The following is a 27,603-nucleotide window of genomic DNA, read 5'->3' as shown; positions in this document are numbered from 1 at the left end:
CATTTTCAAGCCCACCCTATAGTCCCGAACGTTCCGTCCTAATTCCGTACGAGGATCTTCGCGCAGCACGCGCGTCCCTCCCCGAGTTCGCCGGAACAAAGGCAGAGGACCCGGTGCGGTTTATTGATAACGCGGAATCCATATTAGGTCAGGCTAATATTCATTCGGCTGGTTGGATAGCTGAAAGGGATAGCCGGAGATTGGTGGACATCAATCAAGATCCTGGATCTATCCTGGGAAGAATTTCGGACGGAATTTTTGGAAAATTTCGACAACGCCGAAATTCAGGCCCAAATACGCGCGGGAATTGTTTCAGTGAAACAACTCGCCACCCAGCCGCTCACCGAATTCGTTTTGGTCAAAAACCAACTTGCGCGCCGCGTTAACACCTGACTATCGGAATCGCAGACGGTAGGAATAATCGCCGGATTAATGCGCGACGAATTTACGACACATGTGCGACTACAGCGACCGGAAACTTTCGGAGATTTGCGTCGCATAGCCGGAGTCCTGGACCCGCAAACGTTCACCGCATGCCCCCGCGCACAAGCGCAACAAAGGGCGTTGGAAAAACCGTGACCCACCACAACCCCCAAACCGTAGACCGGATGGGATGAAGCCGCCGGGACCATGCAGGATTTGTGGGGGGGGGACCATTGGAACAACACATGCCCTCACCAACCGACGTTTTCGGGAAACGACGGAGGAGACGGGGGGAATTAGTCCGACCATCCTACTCCAATCTTTTTTCAAAAAAATCACAACCGAGTTTACGCACAGCACCATCATCAAATTTTGGCATTATAAACGGAGATATTGTCAACGGACGTCCGAAAGGAAAATCGGGTCTCAAAGGCCCAATGATTTTCGAACGACCGTCCTCGAATATATCTTCCGTACACACCTCCACATCGAATTCCGACTTTCCGGCGTACCCCCGACAACCACAAGTCGGCGCCGTCCCTCAACTCCCCAACCTACACCACCCCGCTCATACCTACCACTGCACAAGTGGTAGTCATCCGGTTTCAGGGGAAGGCTTAGGTGTAGGGACAAAGGTCATAGGGACCGGAACGGTTGACCACGTCAACGGGGATGCGGCAGATTATACTACGCCCACCCTATCGGAACATTTGCCTACCCAAGTGGAACAGTCTCGGAGCACAGAGGCAACCGGCTCGAATGTACTCGTAATGGCGATTCACCCCGCCGTGAAAAGTCCCGACGCCGCGGTTGAGAACCAGTTGTCCCACTCAAATGAGACACCCACATCTTCGAACGCTAATCGAACATGCCCCGACAAAATTCCCACTCCAGCAGTGGAACTCGAGTTTACGTCAGGCTTCGTAACAGCGCTCTTAGATTCTCAGGCACAAAAATCATATGTAAGCCCAATCTTTGCTCGTAAATTCGGAACCATCATAAATGGACTAACATCATTAGTTCGAATGGCGGACGGTCACACCACTTCAACCAGTGGGACTGCCGCCTTCGACACAAAAATCGGCGACCTCAACATCTCTTTCTCGGCCACCATTATGGATGATTTGTAATGCGACGTCCTACTAGGTCATGACTTTCTCGTTGAAAACGAAGTTTCCTGGGATTACGCTGCATGTACCATTCACCTCGGCGCGCGGAGGAGAACCACTGCGTGCTGGAAAGGACGCGCAAACACCCCCCTCACAGCTCCCGACCTATCAACCCTGGAAATCTCCGGCGACCCGGAATCCCACGCGGATGTATTCAGCGATAGGATAGGCCGGACTAAGCTATAGAACATGACATCATTTTAAAAAAAAATACTCCATCGCACTCAAACCGTACTCCTACCCGTCCGCTAAACGAGCCATCATTGATGATATGATTAGGGACATGGAATCACAGGGACTAGTGGAACCAAGTATTTCCCCATGGTCAGCCTCGGTCGTCTTAGCTAAGAAAAAGGATGGATCTCCCCGCCTCTGCATTGACTACAGACGGCTGAACGATGTAACCGAGTCTGACGCGTACCCGATGCCAGATTTAAACAAATTAATTAGGCAGATGAGGGGGGCGAAAGTTCTAAGCATACTGGATCTTAAGTCGGGATACTGGCAAGTACCGCTTAACCCGAACGTTAGAAAATATTCAGCATTTCGGACTCGCAGGGGGCTATACCAATTCAGAGTACTACCCTTCGGTCTCAAAAATAGTCCCATGACATTTGTACGGCTAATGAACGAAGTTCTACGTGGTTATCTGGACGAGTTTGTTCAAATTTACCTGGATGATATTGTTATCTTTTCCGAAAACCTAAACGAACACCGATACCATCTGGACAAAGTTCTCGAACGACTTATGCGATTCGGATTGACTTGCCATGCCAAGAAATGTAGGATCGGATCCACCGAAATTTCATTTCTGGGACATTTGGTCGACTCGGAGGGTATTCACAAACAACCAGAGAAATTAGAGTGCATCAATAATTTTCCGGTACCAAACAATGTTAGGGACTTACGGAGGTTCTTGGTGATATGCAACTTGTATAGTCAGTTTGTAGACAACTACGCCGACGCCGTCGCCCCCCTGACCGACAGACTCAAAAAGGATTCGAAATGGGTATGGACGGAGACCGAACAGAAAGCGTTTGATAATATCAAAAGTGCTTTGTACGAGTCTCCCAAACTTTCCCCACCAGACTATAGCGAACCTTTCTGGCTTCAAACCGACGCCAGCGAGCTAGGAACCGGTGCCGTTCTCTTCCAAAGGGGTGACAGATCTGAGGAAAGACGGATCATCACCTACGCGAGCCAGAAGTTTTCGGAAACGCAGAAGACATACGCCGCCGTAGAGCGTGAGTGTCTAGCAATAATTTGGGTGACGGACAAGTTTAGACCTCGAAGCGCGACCGTTTGACCTATATACCGATAATGCAGCCCTAACATGGCTACACAGGGCAAAGGACAAGAATTCAAAATTGACGAGGTGGGCACTTCACCTATCAAATTTGGATTTCCGTACGACACACGTACCTGGAGTCCAAAACGAGGGACCCGACATGTTGTCGCGACATCCCGCCCCTGGGCCACATGTAGACGAAGAACAACTAGAGGAACGACTAGTAGGGGTGCCAACCTCATCGAAACCCACCATCACTACTAGTACCCAGGTTGACCACATCTTCGCAACATCCAAAACGGATGCCGTACGTAGCGACGCCCCGTTCACCATCACCACACTCGCGTCGTGGCAATTCGACGACCCCCATACGCGAGACATCATTAGGTCGTTAAAATCGGAAACCCCCGCACGTAACACCAGAAGCGCCCCCGATCTTACGGACAGTTTTGTTTTAACGGATGGCCTTCTGCGAAGGAACGTAAAGGAACACGCATTAGTCGTCATACCTCGATCCCGATCACAACATGTGATCTGGCGGTATCACGACCACATCATCGGAAGTCATCCGGGGTGGAAAGAGACATACAGGGAAGTCAAGGACCGTTTCTACTGGAAAGGTTTGAAAAACGACGTGAGGTTGTATGTGAGGTCATGTCACATATGTGCATGTACCAAACCACTGAACTCACGACCGGATGACCCTATGTCCACCCGCAAATCCAGACAACCCTGGGAGGTAGTCAGTATTGACCTAATGGGCCCCTATCCTCGTACGAGTAAGGGGAAGTCGTACATCCTGGTCGCCACTGATTGTTTCAGTCGGTGGACCGAAGCATACCCGCTAGGAACGGCCACGACGAAAACCATTGTCGATACACTAGAACGTGAATTTTTCTCACGTTTCGGATACCCCCGGATCTGCTTTAGCGACAACGAGCCCCAATTCGTGTCGAACGAGATGCTCAACGCGCTCGAACGATGGGGGGCACAGGGTTGGACCACTCCAATTTATCACCCGAGAGCCAACCCGGTCGAGCGCCGGAACCAGGACCTGAAAAAGGGACTCCGAGCAGCTCTGATCGATGACAAACATAGCACCTGGGACATGAAACTAGCCCCTATCCTATTCGCGATTCGAAACCGCCGCAACGTATACACGGGATACCCCCCCCTCGGTACTGGTACTTGGGAAAGAGTGCAAAAGGCCCGGGGACTGGGCACTGGTAAACGAGGGCGCGCTGGAAAACATATTAGATAGTGAAAGGACGAGGAGGAATCTAGAAGTAATGGGTGAACCGGGCAAGGACAGAGGGACCGCGAAGAGCAAATTTACGGAAGGGGAACTGGTATATTACAAAGCCCACCATCTGTCCAAAGCGCATCAGGGGTTCCACGCGGGATTCGCCCCTAAATGGGGGGGACCGGTTAGGTTGGAGAAGCGAATCGGAAAAGGAGTTTTTCTGACCGATCAGCTGCCACCACGGAAAATCCACGTGTCATGCCTGAAACGCGCAAACGTAGTAACAGAACCAAATAATAGACAAGATTCATTTCAGCACCAACATCATGGCCGGAAGACAGCTGATGTCAGCGGAAGAAATCGAGAGGGCGACGGTGGCGGCACTAAAAACCGACCCAAGGCATTGTGTAGACCAGCGATTCTCAACCGGGGGGTCGCCAACAATTTTTTTAGGATCGCCAATTCATGTGGGAAAAAATTGTTTCACTTAGAATCTTATAATTAATAGTAAGTGTTGAAATATATATATTTTTGTTTGGATAGTCCGATAGTCGATAAAAACGTACTATTTATTTATAATACAATGCAAGGCTAATTACAGATAAGATAACAATATAATCGATTACGCGATGTTCTGAGTATTTTATCGGTGTTTCGTCAGTTGTATGTCGTACACCAGCTTGCTGGTAAAGTATTGTTATTATAAGTTATACGCTATTTGTACATAGTGTACGTTTATTCAATACCTAATTATTAAAAAATGAGTAAGCAAACATCTTTGTCAAATTTTTTTAAACAGCCCTCAACATCAAATTCATCTTCAGCAATTGTGAACGGTTCTGATTCAGATGTTAGTGAAAATGAATTAAGACCACCACTTAAAAAGGTAAAACAACTTCAAAAATTTTGAACTACGATGAAAGGTACGTCGAATACGGGTTTACTTATTTACGTGAAAATAATATAGATTTGCCTCAATGTATTATATGTAGTATGGTGTTGGCCAATGCATCTCTAAAACCTAATAAACTTTTGCGTCATCTTGAAACAAATCACGTTCATTATAAAAATCGAAATAAAGATTTTTTTTTAAGAAAATTACACGAGTAAAAAAATTATCAAATCTTTTACTACTGAAGATAAAAAATACTTAAAATGTTCATATTTGGCAGCCATGCATATAGCTAAATCTAAAAAGGCATATACAATCGGTGAAAAACTATTGAAACCCTGCATGATAGATATTTTTACTGAGTTGTTTGGTAGTGAATATGCAACTAAAATAAACAGTATACCCATGTCCAATGATACTATCAGCAGAAGAATAAGTGTTATGGCTGTTGACATTGAATATCAACTTATTCAAAAAATAAACAAATCTATATTATATGGAATTCAAATCGATGAATCTACAGACATTAATAATGAAGCAATATTATTAATTTATATTAGATATGTAGATACCGATTTGAATGACATAAATGAAGAGTTTTTATGTTGTTTAAATTTACCAACGTTTTGTACATCTGAGGAAATTTTCAAAGCTATTTTAGTGTACTTCGACAAAAATGATCTATCTATTTCCAAGTGTATTGGTATATGTACTGACGGTGCTGCAGCCATGACGGGAAAGTTTAATGGTCTTGTAGCACGAATTAAACAGATAGCTCATAAGGATATAATTTCAACACATTGTTTCATTCACCGAGAGCAATTGGCCACTAAAGATATGGGTGAAAATTTATTTAATGTTTTAAATACTTGCATTAAAATCATAAACTTTATTCGATCTAGTGCAGTAAATACGCGTATTTTTAAAGTCATGTGTGACGAAATGGGTTCAGATTACACTAGTTTGCTATTACATACACATGTCAGATGGTTATCACGAGGAAAATGTTTAACTCGTTTATTTGAACTTAAAACCGAAGTGGAAATATTTTTGAAAGATAAAAAATCACCCTTGGGTGATTATTTTGAAAATAATTTATGGTTAGCAAATCTTGTTTATCTTTCAGATATATTCTCTATTCTCAACGATTTAAATTTGAGTTTACAAGGGCCCTATACTAATATTTTTACATCAAACAATAAAATAGAAGCATTTCTTAACAAAATCGAACTTTGGGAAAAAAGATTACAAAAGCTTACGTTTGATATGTTCCCATTTTTTTTTAATATGGTGGAAGAAAAAATAATAAATGAAAATGAAATAAATGAAATGCAAAATGTTATTGCGATTCATTTATTAAAACTAAAAGAAAAATTTCTTAAATATTTTGATCCAACGAAAGATATACGTTTAAACAATTTATGGGTTATTAATCCATTTATTAAATCAGAAAAAAATAAATTATCATCATTAAACGAAGAAAAATTAATTGAGTTGTATTCAGACAAAGGGTTGGAACAGATTTTTCATAGTAATAAAAACAAGTAAATTTTGGATCAAAATTCAATCTGAGTATCCTGCATTGACAGAGGAAGCTTTAAAAAAGTTAATTCCATTTTCAACGACATACTTATGCGAAGCAGGATTTTCTACGATGACTACAATTAAAACTAAATCGAGAAATCGGCTGGATATATCGCCAACAATGAGAATAAGTCTATCCAAATCTATTGAGCCAAGGATTGATAAAATTATTTTAAATCAACAACAACAAAAGAGTCATTAAATTAAAAAATATTCAAATGTACATAGTATACCTTTTTTTGTAAAATATTTAAGACGAAAAAAATTTTAATTTAATATTATATTATCTATTTATTTAAAATTATCTGTAAGTCAAATTAATTACTTTTTTTGTAAAATATATACATAAATAAATACAATAACAGTTTATTCAATTTTTTAATGCTTACTTTACAAAAGGGTCGTTAGACATCTTGGTGACATTATAGGGGGTCGCGAACTCAAAAAGGTTGAGAACCGCTGGTGTAGACCATACTCTACAGACCATAATTATTATTATGGATAATATTAAAATGCGCATAATACACACACTACCTATACAAACAGGCACAATTAAGTATATATTATATAATAATGACATTTTGATTAGCTCACATATAAGTTATAACTAATGTGAATGTCATGTATATTATATTCTTTTGTGTTCAATTCGAAATTTCTTAATATAGGTAATATAAATGAATGCGGATTTCCCGAAGTGGTATTTTAATATAACGATATATAGTTATATTAATAAATCCATATTGATTAAGACTATTATAGTTAAGTACCTACTACCTAGGAATATGATATATTGTTTTTATGAGTGTGCTGTGTGTATAAATTCAATATAGTATATACCTATATTAGTGCACACTGCACACTGTTTATTATTAAATACGTATATCATATACTATAGTTTTGAAATTGTTGATAAATATAAAAATAATATCCATTCTACGAAAACAATAACAAAATATTAATACATATCTATATTCTTAATAATATCAAATGGTCACAGTACCCATGATAGACGACTAGACGAGTGACGACAGTGTGAGTATCAGTCATCAGAGTATGCCGATTGCCGAGCGTGGTGTGTGACGAAGCTGGTTAACATTCATTTTTGTTTAGAATTGTGTTTACTGTTTAGTTTCCTAATATTTGATTTGATTTATAATTTTAACATAATGGACAAATTCATTAATCGAAGCACAAAAAAACAAAACAATGTGAGTGAAGACGATCCTGCAGTATACAGTTCGGAAACAATAGAAAAATCAAAATGTTACATATTTAATGGCAAGTTTTTTAAAATAATAAATGTAGAAGACAATGATAAAAATAAAATATTTGCACAGTGCCAAAATTGTCCTAAAATCGTGCATGGTCATAAAGGATCAACTGGAAATTTTTTAAGTCACATTAAGGTAGGTACCTATTTAAATAATAATAATTAATTATCATCGGGGCCTAAAATATATAAAATTTCAAGGTACATAGTTATAATACACTTTTAATTCAATTAATATTGTTTACAGATTTCGATAGGTAGATACTTATAAGTTAAAACACCTGTGTTAGGCTCTGTCAATAATTATTTTCCCCGAATGACTTGAATGTCTTGATTTTTTTAACCAAGGTTTACTAATAACTATATATATATATATATATATATATATATATATACCTACTGCCTTCCTAAAGAGAAAGGCAGTATCTCCAAAAACTAAAATATTGGGAAAATGAGTTTTTAGACTTCTTAATTTTACCTTAAAATAATCAGATTTCATTACTTTTTTTCACATTATATGTGAAATCAGCACAATGTGTATTATTATTATTATTTTTTTTTGTACTTGATTGATTATTTTGACCTTTTTATTGACTTTTTAGGAGCATTTTACTTTAGTATGACAATTCCTACATAACTACACAGTTAAATTTTTCAAATGCAGTATCTCTATTACCCTATTTTTAATTTTGTTGTTAATACATTGAATGTTTATGGCTTATTAATATATTTAGTATAATGTATAGTATTATTTGAGCATTACATTTTTTTTCTATTGATAATGGATTATACTTGTAATATGAAAAAAAAATTACTGAATAATATTACTTTTTAAATATGTTAATAATCCATTAACTACCATAGAATTTAGTTATTTATATTAGCAATTAAAATAATATTGAATTAGGCAACAGCCATATTGATATTTTAATCAAAACAAAATTGTTAGGCTGAAATGGTTAAGCAACATAAAACATAATAAAATAAAGTACTCCTATGTATTTTAATAATTAAAAAAATGTTGAAATTATACCACATTACATTATTTAAATAATTGAATATCAAAAATAAATGTAAACATAATTATAATTTTGTAATAGAAATAACATATGATTAAAATAGTCAATAGGTAAATTTTCTTACTTGTTTAAGTTAACAGGATTGACAAAAATTATGTTTTCAATGACATTCAATAAAAAATTAAAAACAATAATCACTTAAAATTAATTGGGTGCTACCGTTTTCCAGCAAAATGAACCTTTCTCTTTTCCACCAATACACGTTTCCACTAAATATGTCCCTTGTCGTTTTCCACCAATACACGTTTCCACCAAATTATTTATTATACAGTTTTATATAATTTTTATTAAGGAATATTAACGGTGTCATGAGTAGAAACGGTTGATCAATATATTAACTCGTATAATAGAATATGTATACATATTATGAATCATGATGTTCCATATAAGATATAAGTTTAATTATTTTGGTACACATTTTATATAGACAATATTTTAAAGTTAAGTAGCTTGTTTTATATTATAAAAAATGTTCTATATTATAATTAATCTTTATTTTATTATTTAATAATCAATCTGTTATCAATATCAACGTATTGAGTGTTTGTTTTAATAATTTAATTTTAAAATAATTTTAATTTAATTTGTTCACTCTTTTCTATACATAATTTTATTTTATGCATACTTTTTTAAAAATCAATTAATCAACTATGGGCTAGGAATCTACCTAGTTTCTACCCAACGTTTATTGGTGGAAAATGACAAGGAACACTTTTGGTGGAAAAGAAATAGGTTCATTTTGGTGGAAAAGGGTACCGCCCATTAAATTGTATGAAATAAAATAATGTGAAGTAAATTTTTATAGATACAAAAAACATGGAAAACATTTTTAAAATGTAAAATTAATAGCACTTACTGCAAGACATTTTAGATAGGTATGATACTAGGTAGGTAATGTAGTATGTGTTAAGGGAAATCAAAATACTTAGAACAAACGTAGCATAACCATAGCGTTAACCGCTTTTTTATCTAGAATATGTTACATACTGCATTATTTCAGTTTTGAATAATATTTTGAAATAAATTGGGAAATTCTACATTTTAAAATCACTTTTTATGCCATTTAAAATGATTTTTACTGCATTTTGCCTTAATTAAAAATATGTGTAATTTTCTATTTAATAGGAATATCAAATAATCTAATTTTTCAAAATTTGACATTTACTGCCTTTCTCTTTACGAGGGTAGTAACTATATACCTAATTGGTTATAATATTTATACTCGTATAATATTTTGATAATTTTTATTCAAATAGACATATTTATTTGAATAATTATTTAGATATAATTATATCCAACTCTGCCTATTATATAATATGTATTATTATAAATGTATTGTTGTAGTTTAAACATTCACATTTGATGGAAAAAGTCAAAGCAGCTAAAACTGTTAAGAAAAACGCACATTCCATAAAAATACAAGAAAATCTGTCGTTCTTGCATACAAATAAAATATCAAAACAAAAAGTGAGTATTTATTTTATAAATATGATTTATACTTTACTATTTTATTTTACTTAATGATAAATTGTGTACCTTTATAATCGGTAGTTTCATAATTTTATTAATATTAATGGATATTTTAATTTATACATTCTTATACAGAGACACAGAATAGTTTGAAATAGAAATTGTTTAAATATTATTTATTTTTAATAATACTATGACAAAAGATTTTTAAATATTAAAAAAAAATATATATATATTCTCATAGTAAGTAATTTAATATTTCATTTTTCAGATTACTGACTTAACCTTTGCATACATTGTGGAAGAGATGAGACCATTAGTGACATGCGAAAAATCAGCATTGAAACGTCTTATAAAAGGTTTATGTGGCCTTAGCGATACAACTTCATTACCAGATCATAGAGTCATGTCTAAAGAGTTAAATAATAAGTACACATCATATATAACTATTTTAACTGATTTAATAGCCAAACAAAATTTTATATGTACAACGGCAGATATTTGGTCTTGCAGTAACAAAAGTTACTTAGGTATGACTTGTCACTTTATTGATGAGCATACCTATATTAGATATTCGTATGTTCTCGGTTGTAGAAGAATTAAAGGTAGTCACACATTTTTTAATATAACAGAAATAATGAATGAAATAACTCAAACATATAATATTCAGAACTCTAAAATATCACATACAGTAACAGATAACGCTAGCAATTTTGGTAAGGCATTCAGAACATATTCGTTCAAATCTATTGGTATAGAGTTTTCGAATATTGATAATGATAACTGGTTTGGTGATGAATCTATATGTGATGATTCTAATACTGGGGTAGAAATTGATAATTCTAGTACAGATTTTGATACTGTAGATTTCTCCACATTGTTTTTGAATTCTGAAGATATGGAAAGTGATGATATATGCTTACCAGACCATATTACATGTTCAGCACATACCCTTAGCTTGATTGCAACTATTGATGTAGATAAAATTTCTGATAAGTCTTATAAAATAACTTCTAAAAATGCTTTTATTAAATTATGTAGTTTCTGGAATCTTTTAAGTCGAAGTACAGTGGCTTCAGACAAGGTATATGATATCTGCAATTGCAAATTTCCTGTACCTATTGTAACAAGGTGGAATTCTTCATTTAATGCTGTAAAAAAAGTAATTGCACATAAAGAAACAGTAAAATCTTCATTTACTGAATTAAAACTTCAACAACTAACAAAAAAAGATTGGCTATTTTTAGAAGAATACTGTTTGGTTATGGAACCGCTTGCCATTTCACTTGATAAATTACAAGCTGAAAAATCTTGTTTTCTAGGATATGTCGCACCTACTATAATATCGTTAAGACTTTTATTAATTCAACAGACAAATTTAATATATTGCAGACCTTTAGCATTATCAATTATTAAAAGCCTTGAAATAAGATTTAATTTTATATTTGATTTAGAAAACATTAAAAGTAAACCATATATCATTGCTTCAATATCTCATCCTAGGTTTAAACTTTCATGGATACCTAGTCAATATTTAACTTACTGTAAAAATGTATTTTTGTCTGAATGCACTTTGATGAACTCATTAACCAATTCTGATTTTAATTCCATTGAAAATGATTCTGCTGGCAGTGATGAAGAATTTTATGGTATTTTAACTCAAAGTAAATATTCCTGTGATTGTTCGGCTGCCGACAGTGTACAATTAAATGTAGATAATACTAATACAGCAACTGTACAAGCACTATCTTATTTAGATTCCAAAAATAAAGACCTGAACATGTTAAACACATTTGCAGTAGTCAAAAAAGTCTTTTTTAAGTATAATACCACTCTCCCATCTTCTGCACCAGTAGAAAGACTATTTAGTTCTGGATCTCAAATATTAACCCCAAGAAGAAACAGGCTTCAAGATAAGACTTTTGAAATGTTACTGTGTTGTAGGTGCTTAATGAAAGAATTTAATAATGTTATTATGTAATATACTTAATTTTTTTTTTTATATTTTCTTAAGTTTGTTTTTGTTTTTCAATATTTTATTATCATATGTATTTACTATATAGTATTATTTAAATCTAATGTATTATTTTATAAATTTATAATATTTCTACAAAGATAATGTTCTTTATTAAAACTAAATACTTATTAGTTTTCCCTACATAAATATAGATTAAGTCTTTTTTTCATTTTATACTGGAGGTTCAGTGTTTTTTTCAATATTTTATTGTGATGCGTATTTACTATGTTATATAATTTATCTATAAACCATTACTTGTACAATAAATTACATTTTTTATGTTTAATAATTAATGGCTATTATTTTAAAAGTTGTATTACTGCAATATATGTTTAGTAATATTATTTTAATTGTACCTATTCGTATTATTTTTAAGAACTGTTTACATATTTAATGTTGAAAAGAGTACAGCAGACATTTTTAAGGTATACAAGCTATAAATTTGGTATCATTTTCCCACCCCACAACTATGAGCTTGTTGCAACCCAGCTTGGTCTAGTATCCCTGTCTGAGCACAGCTGGTGTTAAATTTTTCAGTTTGATACAAATTAATATTGATTCCCCCTCTTTGTTGTCATTAATATACTTTAAAGTGTCTCAACGCTCTTCCTGTTTCTACTGCTCCTATCTACGTTCCTTGTGCAACCACTAATTAATAATTATCTAATAAATGAGCCTTTGCCATGAACGATGAGCAACACCAATGCAGACACAATGTCTCTCGCTAATATTTTTATGTAATTATCTAGCACAAATCAAGTAAATTATATCTGTAAATAGCTTATATAAAAATACCTATGTAATATGTATTTACTGTTAAAAGGGTTCATCCCGTATATTTAATAAAAATTAAAAATAAAATAAAATATTTAATAAAGACTATTTAATTTATACTTTCTGGTGACTACAATATTTGATTCATAAGAAAGAGAATTAAATAATACAGATATTGGTTGAATTAACTTTTTAATATTTTAACCATAAATATTACTCCATAATAATTAGTATATAAATTATAATGAATTGTTTTATAAAATTATAATATTCTTACCTACAAAGAATATATTTTTTTTAACTAAGTACTTATTATGTATTACTTATTTCCCATTCATAAATGTACATAATATAAATATTTGTTGTTCATTGTTTATATTGGAGGTATCTATTAGATCAAAAATAAGTTCATTTTTATTTAATTAAATTTTTTAAATATTAATTTATAAAAAAAAGTGTAGATTTATTATGTAATAAAGTTTAAAAATAATTTATCTTTTTTTTTATACAGATAAATCTTCTTTTATCTTTTATCTTTATTTAGATAATTTAGATTTTAATTATCTTTTATCTTTATCTAGATAAATGTTGTCCAATTATCTTTTATCTTTATCTAGATAAATTTTTAGTTATCTTTGCGCAACACTGGTTGTTCCAGAGAGAGAGCCAAGTGTTGGTGGAGTGTTGTTTTAACAGAGGTATGAAGTTTGAATGTGGGAGTAGGGAAAAAGAAGGAAAGATGAGATTGGATGAAGATTTAGCGAGATGGTCTGCAACTTCATTACCATGTATACCTGTGTGACTAGGAAATTACTTACCAACTTACAAAATGGATGTTCTGTTAGGTAGTCGGTTGTCCGATTGTGTCGTGTCGTACTGAGTCGTAGTAATAGAGTAGTAATAAAGTCATAGAAATGCAGACTGATGGCCAGTATAAATATAATAAATGTGTTTAGTGTAATAGTGTGAACCTAAGTGTGTTCGCGTATAGCGTGTTTTGGCTGACGAGTAGTGCTCTGCACGATCCGGTTTGTATCAGTCCGGTCCGGATCGGATTAAACCATGGTCCGGTTTGGTACGGTCTTATCGTATAAAAATAGGCGAAGTATCGGTTCGGTCCAAATCAATATTTTTTTGAATGACTTTGGTCCGGTCCTGGTTTAAACTATAATAATTTCGGTTCGGTCCGATTTCTAAAATATAATCAGATCGGTCATTCCGGTCCGGACCGATGGGTCCCGATTAGTTTAAAATGTACGGCTAATATTAAGGATTATTTCAAATCTAATATCTATTAAACAATGATTTAAAATTATAAAGACATTATTTATAGAATTAATAACACGAATATTATCATTATAGCCCATGGTAATCAATATTTTACCCCAGCACCGTTGTTTTATATAAATTGTATGTACTATCATGTATATTGTATAAATCTCAAAGCTGTTCATGGTATCTATCTCGTTATGGTACGGGTAACATGGAATATTGTGGAAGTGTCACGCCGCGTCCAAATATATAAATGTATACAACTGCCAATGAAATACTCGCACATTATGATCTTGATTTATATTAATTATAATTTATCTACACATTATTTTGAGGAAATGGTGAATGGAAATGAAATGTGCACTTCTGATTTTAATCCATTCTCGTTGATGATGCCGGTAAGCGATAATACTTGGAAAATAGTCTATTAGCCATGCCAGAAAGCAAATAGTTCGATATTTCCACGTACAATTCTTTGTAAAAATAATTAATACTTAATAATGAGATAAACACGAGTATAGTATAGTGTAGTACCTATATATATATATATATATACCTATTATATCTATACTAAAATATAAATTTACTATAGTCTATTTTCATGGTGAAATATTTTTTTAGCTAGGATCGTTTGTTCGCTCTATCATATTATGTTATACTTGAGGTCAGTGGCGTATTTAGGAATTTTTCATTGGGAGGGTCCAGATAATTTTCAGAATACAAAGCCGTGGGGGGTTTTGCCCCCATACCCCCCCCCAATTACTCTTTATTACATAAATATACCATATTTATAATACAATTTACAATTTAGTTGTAACTTTCTCATTTTTGTTCACATTTTCATTCTTTATATATTTAAATGTCAAATACCGCCAAGCAAATTTCATAAGGCACCCAGTAGCATAAATACCATAGTCCATCCAAATTCCACATATTATATAGTATACAATATAAAACATAAGTAGAAGCATTTAGCAAATTATACAACTATGGTCTATGAGGAAAGCAAGCTTAACAACTATAGATTTCAATTATATAATCAAGATAATAATAAATTCAGATTTTAAACAGTAACATACCTGAGAATTTAATTTCTTATTCAAACTTTGCTCACCGTCTTCGTCGATAGACCTTTTCATATTTAAAGTCTCGGCAGTCTCGCTAGGGGTCTCACTACTACAAGTGGACTCTGTAGACCGAATCGCAGTGAAAAAAATGTTATTTTAGGTGTGTTGTTCATTTTGAATTTTTGAAAGATTAATTAAACAAAAAACAACACAGCGAAGTTTCGAATTTGAACGGTTTTGAAGATCATGTAATGCATAATCATAAATAAGAAAAACCGTCCGTGATCATTGTTATCTACCGGCTACCGCTATCATTTAATTAAATTTGATAAAAGCAGAGCGTTTATTTAATAACCAAGAACTCAGTATTTTTCAACCATGTTTGGTTCCAAACTGATAACGAAAAATCGTGATAACAATTGAAAATGTTGATAATACTGACGCTTCGAAATTTTTTTACAAAATTGTTCATATCGACATATGTCATATCCTATGATATAATTTGTTTTTATTAAACATATAAAATCACAAACATTTACATGTACGAGACACGAGTCAATGGTGGGGGGGGGTCCGGACCCCTTGGACCCCCCGTAAATACGCCACTGCTTGAGGTCTTGTATGGTAGACAAAAAAAATAGATCCGCGGTCTGGTTTGGTGCAGTCCATAAGCTTTTACAGTCCGAAATTTATTAGTTCGGGCTAGTGGTCCGGTCTCGGTTCACTCTAACAAATTATTTTTAATTTTCTGTCCGGTCCGGTCTAAAATTAAATGTAGAAATTGGTTCAGTTCGACTTCGGTCCTTTTTTAACATTTTCAGTCCGGTCCGGTCCCTAAAATTACGGACCGTGCAGAGCACTACTGACGAGTAATGGGACTATGGGAGCCGCATTTGTCGGCTTAGGCTGGGATTTACCAAAATAAATGTTTATTGAAATATGCCATAGATACAAATAAACTGATTGCATAACGATTAACGATAATTCAATTCCGTTACAACGTACAATATTTAATATGAAATCACAATAATAACAGAAGAAAAATAATTTTCAAATGCAAAAAATACTGAACATAGTACATATATTAAACTTATAATAAAATTAGGTAATTGAATAGTTAAATATATTTTTTTAAGTAAGATATTTTTGAATTCTCCCTAAGTACTATATTGGTAGAACAATATTTTAATTTAAAAAATTTATCAAAGTTTAGCCCCCATTTCATAATATAAGGTAAAGGTGCAAAGCGCGGGGCCTGGTGCCGGGGTACACCTCGCCCCCCCTTAAGCCGGCCCTGGTTGTTACTTATATTAAATAAACAAAATCTTGTATTTTTTAATTAAAACTTCAAGTTTAATATGCATATTACATTATATTTTAATATTAAATAATATTTTTCATGCCCTAAAAAATGCTTAAAAAAGCATGTATTTATGTACTTAAAAAAGGCAAAATATTCTTTGAAATATGCCTTAAAAAGTTAAAATATATGCATTTACATGCATTAAATATCTAAAATTATACACTTAAAAATGCTTACTTCAAAAAATCATTAATAATTTTTGAAATAACATAAATTATCCTTTTATTTTTTTATAACTATATTTTACTTTTTTATGTTGTTGCGGACATACATAAATGTAGGTCCTCACGACTCATAATACATGGATGGTCCCACGTAGATTAAAAATAATAGAAATCGGGAAATGATTATTATTAATATAATATTCGTATTCGTAAAGAGAAAGGAATGATCAAGAACCGAGGGTAGCACGAATATGAGCTGTCAGACTACATTTCAAAGAATTATAAAAAGCAATTAATAAAAGCGCATAACAAAATATGAGAGATGTTCGAATAGTAATATTACCGAGGTCAACCATTTTAATTACAATTTAACATCTCCAGGTAGTAACAGTAATTGGAAATAATGTATTACATAGAAATGCGCGGCCAATTCCCACGAGACCTAAGTATATAAGGGGGTGGGAACAGACCAATATTCAGATGTGGTTTACAGGTATAATCGCAAGCACCTTCACGCCAGATCATTTCTTAATTAATGTTTTTGTACTTAGAAAAATTCTTAAATAAACAGTTAAATTATATTTGAGTATTTTTTTTTTGGAGTATTATCCTAAAAAACTTAACCATCGTTACGATTGAAAGACGGCACGCAACAATGTCACAATTAAAAAAAAAAAATAGATTTTAAATACTATTCATGAGCCTTTATGAACTACATATAATGTACGCCTTTGTCAGTAATTCATTTTAAATCTAGAACTTTTGAAACTAATTTATTCATTAAATGTACAAGTATCAAAAGATAAGAAAAAAAAAAAAAATTCAATTTTTATTTTTAATTTTATTTATATTTTCCATTTCGATTTTTGATAGATTCTAATAGAATGTTGTATAATATGCCCAGTGACGTAGATACAATTTTTTTCTAGAGGGGATGTGTTTAAAAGTAAGTTTTTAAGTGTTCTTAGTTTATCTTAAAACGAGGTCATATGTAATAATATAACATTTAAAATGGTATTATTATTATGTCTATTATGTCCCGTATTTAATGAAAATTATTTTGTTACTAAATTTTTAATATATACCTAATCATGGTAAAATCAAAATATTTTACTATAATATGTAAATATTAATAAATAATTATCAAATATCATTAAAAAAAGAATCTGTGGGGGGGGGAGGGTGGAAACCCCTTACACCCTCTTCATAACCCCCCACTAAATATGCCCAATAAAATAGAAATATGAATAAATATGCCAAATATGCGAAAACATGCAAGATAAGATTTCACATATTTAACCGTTGTACCTTGAAATGGATTTCTATGTCATTTATCATTAAATACAACTTTGCAAGATTGATATGCAAATGCATGAACTTACAAGCCCTGGTTTTAACTTTATAGTTTATTATACATACTTAATGTGATTTTGTTGTTTTTAAGCCTAAGATAACAAATGTTTAAGTGATTTTTTTTCTATTGTTATAATTTAACTAGCTGACCCGGCAATGCTTCGCTATTGCAAGATTTCTCAGATATTAAATTGCTATTTATTTTCTGGATGTTAAATAATTATTTTTATTTTAGACCACTTTTAGTCACGTCTTCGTGGTAATGTAGCCATATAAATTTAGCGTTGCCACCGCGGATTCTTCATGTTTAAAAAAAATAATTTTTTATGTAGTGGTAAATTGTATATGTATGTAAATTGTGTATGACATTTTGTAGGTATAACTATGGATGGAACAAAAGATGAATTATGCCAGTATTTTGATAATTATTCAAAGACTTAAAAAATTTCTTTGTAAACAACGTTATCAACTTTTTCTGGGTCAGGGGCAAAAATATACAAATTAAATTTGGATGTCACACGTGACAGGGCGACGTATAGTTGACCGTGAAAAAAACATTGAACGCTTAGGTCAATTCCAACAACGTTAAGTGTTTGACCCTGTGCTTTATTTATAGTCATTGCAAATGCTAATTTAATGGGTAATTGAATACGTTTAAACTTAAAAGGTAAATCTGATGGTATAATTGGTATTCTTGGTATTAAAACAGTTTTTCCATTACCACAGCCTGTTAATATTATGCACTCGAGTAATGAACTTCTCAATTTTTTTATTTGTAGTCTTGTACCGTTGCAAAGTGTGGGTGGGCTCAAATTTCTCATTAAAATAATGGGTGCCCCTATTTTTAAAATCAGTGTATGTGGTGGGACTCCAGAAGGCGTTAAAGAGTTAAGAAATTCAGTTGGGAAATGGACTGCATCCTTTTTTTTCTAAAACTGTATCAACTGAATAGTACATTTGTGATTGAGCGTAAAACCTAGATAGAATCAAATCATTTAATTTGTCGACTTGCTCATTTGTTGGTGACAAAATAGCCCTTTCTTGAAACTATTTCAATGATTTAGATGATATATTTTGAATGTTCGGGTACACGTTTTGAATCAATTTTGTTATAGTGGGTACTGAATTACAGAAACTTTTAATATTTATTTTATCATTCGTTGCTTGAAATTCTCCTTTGCCTATTAAAAGTAAATCTTTGACAAAATTTATATTATCTTGATATGTACATAGATAGCACTCTCATATTAGTTTTAAGTTCTAATATTTTTATATTAGGCCATAAATAGGATCTTTTCAAAGACGCGTTGACTTCATTAGCTCTTGTCCCTCTTGTAACCACAGGCAAGATCTGACGGAAGTCTCCAGAGAACAACACTGTGCAGCCACCCATAGGACTATTATTATGATGCAAGTCTCGCATCGTTCTATCTAAAACTTCAACTGAAGTTTTTTAGGACATTGACGCTTTGTTCCAAATAATTAGACTACAGTCCTTCATCAATTTACCAGTACCACTTTGCTTTGAAACGTTACAGACACTCGTAGTAATGTCACTATCATATTTCAAAGGAAGTTTAAATGTAGAATGAGCTGTTCAGCCCCCTACTAATAGCATAGCTGCAATGCCAGATGACGCTACCGCAAGAGCAATTTTTCCACCATATCTTACTTTTGCAAGAAGTAAATTTATCAAAAAAGTTTTTCCCGTGCCCCCAGGAGCATCTAAAAATAATATTTTGCCTTCATTATTGTTAACAGACGACATCACTGATTCATGTACAATTCTTTGTTCACGGTTTAATTGATTTTAATTTTGAATGGACAGTAACAGTTGCTGTTGATCATAATTTCTCATAACCTAACCTAACCTCATAATTAAACACTCAATATTAATTGTTGTTCTATTTATGTTTATCGGTAAAGGAAAACCAAAATGTACTATAGATTTTCCTGATAAAACTTCCACTTCTTTGTTTAATTCAAATAAAGTAATAACGTAATAAAATAATGTAATAACGAATATCGCGTGTGAATTGTTTATGTTTTGTGTGACTTCCATTAAGAAGTGAATTCAATGGTTCTGGTGGTATAATTATATCATCTAATTTTACTTTGCCATTAGAGCAACATAAGGTTTTGCATTCGTCTTTCCATCTCAGAGCAGAACAAAACTGGCAAACTATTGTAGGATTTCCTATAAAAACTGATGGGTTATTTTTGTAATCCACCGTTAACTCATAGTTCATAGCAGAATAATCTTTTCTCGGCCATGAACCTCTGTCGTTAACAACATCATCATTATTTGACTGTCGTTCTCTACGTTCTACACACATTTTTTTGGCATCATTCTGAGATCGACCAATGTTTAACATTCGTCTAGGCATTTTAAATAGAAAGTAGTACAATCAATTACGGCTTTAAATGATTAAACCAGCCAACAATTAACAGTTAATAAAATAACAATCAAAATCGATAAAAGACGTGTTCTACCGAAAACGATAGAAAACTGTAACACAGTCCATACAATGATAATAATATCAGCGTACGGCGATTTTAAAATAAATACTAATATTTAGAATGAATTGAATGAAGTCGCTTTTAAAATATAAAAAACAACAGCAGTCTCATTGCCTTGGTTATTAGCATTATACATTTGAATTATTAAGATATTAATACGAATATTGGATATACATGTTATTGGTGTACGTGTGATAAACTTCTCGGAACACCGCCGATATCAAACATTGAACGAGTTTCAGAACAAGTGTTTTTTCAATGAAATTACAACTGGTGCCAAGACGATTTGAAAAATGTTACTGAAGATGCTTATGCACAGGTAATTCATTTACATGTAAAAACTATAGAATAATATCATAAGTATTATTGATATAATTAACTAGGTCATTCTATAAAGTGTATAAAATGTTGATGTTTTAGATTGCACATTTTGATATGAACAAACGAGTTGGTAATGTTAGCTTTGATTTACCTCATCCTGGAAAAATAACTTTTGAGAAACCATACTCAGAAACAACTACTCATTTGATTGATACAGAAGTAAAATTACTGGTTTCAAAAACTTACGGTCATACAATGGAAGGAATTAGTTAAAAAACATAAAAGTGACATTGAAAAGGTAATTACAATTATCTAATATTTTGTTGATTTATTTTTTCTTTCAATGTTCAATGTTTTGTGTATGTAAATTTACATATTACTGAATAAAGAGTATACTTTACCTTACCATATACCTTTTTAAAATGTATGCATTAGTTGTATTAATGGTTTTATTATTATTTACTTACTATTTCAAATGATTTTCAATGTTTTTTTTTATTTTTTCAAATTTTAATTTGATAATCATTAGTTACCTAATATATCTCTTATTTGAATTAGAATTCGAAAACTAAAGTTGTAAGCTTCCAAGTTATATCATATGAAGTCTTAAAAATCCAATACAAAGTTCCTCATACATATATATTATTAATTAAAAAAAAAAAAATGAGCTTTATAAAAAAAACATTAAATAGCGTTTAAATATCAAATTTTAACAAAATAATAAAAAATCACGAATATTACTTTATATATTCGGCATGTAGTTATATTAAAATATTACAGTAAATATAATTGAGAGCAACGATTGAGTAAAGGGTATAAAATTGTTTTGCAACCATTGTTTGAGACATGTTCAACTATTCGATTGTGCCATTTCGTCGCCGCCCTGTTATAACAAGTATGGATTGAAGTTTTCCCGATAAGCCTCCGGGTTCTCGGTGAATCTTTCAAATGTTTCCTGGCGCAGCTCTTCGTCCGAAAGCTCAGTCAGCAGTCGACCGGAACCCCATGAGTCCGTGTGCGTGCTATAACAACGATCAGTTTTTCTCACGGATCCGTGAATCTGAATGGAAAAACAATACCAAACAAAATATCTATGGAAAACGCTAGACTTTGGAACTACTAAGTTTTTTCGACCGCGACTACAGTATGGTGAAGTACCTTTGGACCGATTTTATTATAAAATTTATAGTATACTAATTAATAGTATACTCGTATATAATATAGAACTAGAAATTTTGTACTTATCTAATATATCTTATCCAAATCTATTTTAAGTTGTTAATGACTTTATGATATCCAAATTTAAATTATGCTTAACATTTTTTTAGAAAAATTAGTCCAAATGGGTACTACCCTTACGTTAGGCCGACCTTTGATTCTGACCTCGTCCCACAAGTAGCAATTAAAACCGTAGTTGACGTGACAGTACTGATGGTGGTTATCGTGAAACATGCAGTCCGGTTGCCAAGGCTGCCACCAGCGAGCTTTGAAAGTGATGCCTGAGTGCTGAACGATACCGTGATAGTATGTGTACAGTGCTAAGCCGTAAAACGGCACTGAAAATGTACAATTTGCATTATCTGCGGGTTTAAAACTTACGGAATATTCACATAGAGTAGAATACTATATCATAATAGTTACAAATAAATTTATATAATAAATATAAACTACTTATATTTTGTGATACTTTAACTGACATTATTTTATAAAGAGAAGTACTCGTATAAATGGAAATTTGAAAACCGTAATATTATTCCTTATTCCTTTTTAGTTTTCTGTTTATATTATAAAATGTAAAGTGGTATACAAAAATTTGAATTTTTTAGTAGACCACCTGAGACTATTTTTGATCTACTAGAACGGATGATAATAAACAAGAAATGTAGTGCTTTGTGACTACCTGTTAAATTGATCAAGAAAAATAAATAAAATGTTTTATCGATATAAGATTTAAAACTATATACATTGCTTCGCTTAGAATTTAAAGTATCCAATTTCTAAAATGTTGGTAACTATTAGGAAAACTTATTGTTGGAAATCATCCGTTTTAGAAAACAAAAAATTAATAATCGTGTTTGAATTTTATCATATTTGTTGTATTGATATGATTTTTTTTCAATACTGTTTGCAGCTTTATTATTTTTCGGAATTATTTTTAAGTTGCTGATAGTGGGATATTGCATGTATACTCACGCCAGTGTACGGGATAAATGAATATGGGCATAACCATGAACAATTGTACTAAAATTATCTCGAACGGATGTATCGCCGTCACTGACCATGGGGTGGGTTGAAAGTACCGGTGATGGATGCTGTGAAAGTGTTTGAACAGGAACCTGGAATGGAATGACCGATGGATCCAGTACGTAACGTAATCCTTCGAAAAGCAGATATTTTTTTACATTTCGCAAATTGTTTAGTATTTGCCACGACAGAAACTGTAGAATCATTATTGAAATTTGAATCGAAAACTTCGACCGTGATACATTAGCATACGGTTACCATTAATGTTTAACACCAACTACTATAAATGAAATTAAAATAAGTATATAATAGTGGCGGTTTTCCCGAAGAGGCAAAGGAGGCACCGCCTCCCTTGAAAATTTGATAAGGAAAAAGAAAAATAGTTTTTTCATTTGCTTAAAAAAATCTTCATTTTAAAAAATTTGTTTTTCTAACCAATCATTAAGTTTTTTTTTTAAATTTTTAAGTGACAAAATAATATTTAACGCACAATTAATATGAATACATTGTTGAAAAATAAGCATTTTAAATTAACATCTCTCCTCACGGTTCCCAAGCTATGCGCCCTCCAATTATTATTATTGTAACTGTTTAATAAGAGTGTTGGTGATGTATTAAATGGTAACTATATTATAATCAAAAATTTATATCTTTTGTACAATAATTATTAATTACTACTAAATATAAATGGTTAAAATTTAATTTAGGTTTAGCTGCTTGTGGTATAAACTGCAATTATCTATACGGGCAAGGGTATGATAGAGCCATGAATATGGCACGTAGAATTAAAGTTAGGTCATATTATTATTAATAGCACATATATTCGTTTTCGTCGTATTTTTTACGATCACAGCCACTTTATATTTATTTCCGTATTTATACGTTATTTCCAAAGATAAGATTACATACTCATATCATCCAATGCAATAAGGTAAAATATGAACTCAATTTTTGTTTTCACTTTTTATTAATGTGGGTATTTATACTTTATAGATTGAAGATAAAGAATGTTAAATGGCGACAAAGACGACAAAATATTTTAAAAGCTTTTTATACTTTTTTTAATACCGTATTAATTAATGATTATTTTTACATTTATAATACATTTCATATATTTTTACATAATTTTAAACAATATTTTAAGTGAATATTTAAGTACATATTTAAAAATAAATACATATTTTATAGCATATTACAGCATTTTTAGAAGCACACTTTGAGGATTGTTTTGTGAATATAAATCCGGTACCAACTCATAACAATAGAATTTATAATTACAAATTTGTTGATTATGGAGGTTCCGAACGATTTTTACGACGAGAAGATCGCAACAGCAATGTGAGATAGTTTTTCAGAACAGTTATCATAGCTAAAATGATTGATAGTTTCATTAACATCCTGTGTTTGTTATCACTAATATATGATATCAAATAGGTAAATATTATTTCTATATTACTACATTATTATATTATATTATAATATAGTATATATAATTATGTTATATGATATAACTGGTTTTTTCTATATACGACACTGAACTTAATGTTCTGGTCTTAAAACACAATAAAAAAATTGGGTTCAAAAAGAATTATAACTATTCCAGCATCCAAACTATGCCGCAACGAGAAGTGGGACTAGGGGTGATCAGCACTGTCAAGGGGCCTCAGCTTAGAAAAATTGAAGATTCAAAATGCATAGAATTTATTTTACTGTATACATTTGAGAGAATATCAAGACCAGTGGTAGAGTAGGTAACTATTTTTAATTATTTTCCAAATTATAGTTTTAACCCCCTTATATCCGAGAGGTCAATTTCCCCTTCTCTTTATCTGATGATACTGCAAAGACATAAGGTAAATTGAAAAATAACGAATATTCTAATTCACTGTAAATATAAATAGAGCTAATAACGTCAGAGTTGAAATTGTTTATCATATTTATAGATTTTATATTATATTTAGTGATAAAAACACAGGATGATAATGAAACTATCGTTAATTTCAGTCATGATAACTGCTCCGAAAAATTAGCTCACGTTGCTGTCGCGATCCTCTCGTTTTTTACGTTGGTAGTTATCAGTTATCACGTTTCGGAAACACCGACAAACACAAAACTTGATTATGAATATTTAACATCATGATAGCAGTGCTCGACTTGAGGGGGGATGCAGGGGGACGGAGTACCCTAACTAATTTTCAGAAATTTTAGCGTCTCCTTACTATTATTAAGCTATAATCATAACGCTCAGCCAGTTTTGGGGACGTCCTTTTTTTTAAAGTAAATAGAGTCCCCCTTCTTTAATTTTGCCAAGTCGAGCACTGCATGATAGTAATATATAACTCTGATATCAGTATATTACCAAATAATTAATATAAGTGATAACATAGTACCAGCATAAGTTTGGTACAGAAAAAATTGTTTAAGATTTCCCTATTTACCCTTGAAATAATTACGTCAAAAACTAAAGTTTGCTGCGGTGAACGGGGATTGCCCCATTCGCCCCCCTCTGGATCCGCCCCTGCTCACACACATATACAATCATTTGAACTGCGCATGCTCTTTGCCAGTTAGGCGGCGATAAATATTTTCGCCTTCTTACGATGGTATTCGCGATAATAAACAGATGTTTATGATTCATGGCGCACGGCATTCTTATCATAAAACTGCTTATTGTTAATCATATATATCTATGTTTTGAATTTTAATATAAATATCTATGTTGTAAATTATCAAAATATTATGTATATCATTATATGAAAGTTGATAATTAAGAATATGTAGTTTCCTATCATATTATTATTATTTGTATTGTATGCAGTTAATAAAATAATAATTATTAGTCCCTATGCAATTATTTATAAGTATATTTCTAGTACCTACTTTTTTTAGTGTTAGAATAAATTGAATGATTCTAGTCTCTACTTTTTTTGATTTTAGTTATTATTATACTATTTATACTACAAAAGTATAATGAATCCAATTTATGATTAGGTTTAATGTTTACTTGGAACTCCGTTCAGTTAGTGTTATACTCGTGATAAAACAGATATACTTAAGTAAGGTAAAACTACTCCATCTTTATCATGTTTAACTTCTGACAAAAAGGGTGGCAAAGTGATTTTTAGATCATTTAACGTAACTTGGTATAAACAACACTCTTGGTTAAGTGGCAGCTATTATTTAGAAAAATTATTTTGCTGGCCTTGTATAATATTTAGACATATAAAGTCTGTTTGGTCTACTGAAGGGCATTGTGATTTTAAAAATTTGCCTAGATGTGCACAAAGACATGAGTTGTCAAAGGAGCATATTCACTACAATTTTAACTTAAAAAACTTAGAAAAATAGTCTGTAACTATTGTTAATGCTTTTAGTGATTATGGAAAGTTATTTAAAAAGCATTATAATGAAAATGTGAGACCGAACAGATTATTTATGGAGTACCTTATTGAAATTGTTTTATTATTGGCTAAACAAGAATTAGCATTTTGTGGCCATGACAAAAGTAGCAGCTCTTTAAATAAAGGGAATTTTAAAGAACTATTCGATATGCTTTTTAGTAGGTGTTCATTAGAAATAAAAAACTACATAAAAGTATTCAAAATAAGTTTTCTGGTTTATCAAAAACAATTCAGAATGACTTAATTACATATATTTCTGAATACATATTCAGTTATATCAAACAAGAAATTAAACAACTCATGTTTTATTCAGTTCAAATAGATGACACTATTGACATAACTCAAAAAACTCAGTGTTTTATCATATTAAGGTTTGTTAATAAAAATTCAGAACTCGTTGAGCGTTTTCTTAGTTTCCATAATGTTAGTGATGATCATACAGCTGAAGAATTGTTTAACTTGATAATTTCTATTTTAAATGAATTTGACATTGAGAAAAAGTTAGTTGGCTAATGTTACGAAGGTTCAAGTGATATGGCAGGAAATTTGATAGGAATACAAACTAGAGTAAAAAATTTTGCACCCAATGCAATATTTACACATTGTTTAGCGCATCGATTAAACTTGGTACTGCAAAATGGATGTAATATGAATTCAAAATGTCGTATTTTTTTTGTAAATTTAAC

General features: G+C 32.1%; 2 protein-coding genes across 4 annotated transcripts in view; one reads left to right on the top strand and one right to left on the bottom strand.

The window, feature by feature from the left end:
* Positions 1–11,895: 11,895 nt before the first annotated feature.
* LOC112681591 lies at positions 11,896–14,014 on the top strand. The gene is made up of 2 exons (XM_025551837.1): positions 11,896–12,361; positions 13,830–14,014. The coding sequence occupies exons 1-2, from the start codon at positions 11,998–12,000 to the stop codon at positions 14,012–14,014; spliced, it is 549 nt and encodes a 182-aa protein (XP_025407622.1). The 5' UTR covers positions 11,896–11,997.
* Positions 14,015–22,008: 7,994 nt separating this feature from the next.
* LOC112681578 (probable Delta(7)-sterol 5(6)-desaturase) overlaps positions 22,009–27,603 on the bottom strand; it is a 37,123-nt gene continuing 31,528 nt past the window's right edge. The window contains exons 5-7 of one of the 3 annotated variants that reach the window (XM_025551823.1): positions 23,466–23,649; positions 22,656–22,828; positions 22,009–22,332 (exon numbers count right to left, since the gene is read on the bottom strand). In XM_025551823.1, the coding sequence (XP_025407608.1) occupies positions 22,159–22,332; positions 22,656–22,828; positions 23,466–23,649 (531 nt within the window). In that variant the 3' untranslated portion in view covers positions 22,009–22,158. The remainder of the gene's footprint in view (positions 22,333–22,655; positions 22,829–23,465; positions 23,650–27,603) is intronic. The other 2 variants (XR_003148411.1, XM_025551824.1) reach the window with 2 other exon arrangements.

Source organism: Sipha flava, unplaced genomic scaffold (assembly GCF_003268045.1).
Source record: "Sipha flava isolate LNK unplaced genomic scaffold, YSA_version1 192_pilon_pilon, whole genome shotgun sequence".
Taxonomy (NCBI): Eukaryota; Metazoa; Arthropoda; class Insecta; order Hemiptera; family Aphididae; genus Sipha; species Sipha flava.
The sequence above is the reverse complement of the archived record's forward strand: the minus strand, read 5'-3'. Positions and strand labels throughout refer to the sequence as shown.

Bases quoted from the DNA above. Each gene is read 5' to 3' on its own strand.
- LOC112681591 (XM_025551837.1), top strand. From the start codon at position 11,998: ATGAACTCATTAACCAATTCTGATTTTAATTCCATTGAAAATGATTCT. The intron at 12,362-13,829 runs GTAGGTGCTTAA...ATCTTTATCTAG, and splicing joins TTTTGAAATGTTACTGTGTT to ATAAATTTTTAGTTATCTTT.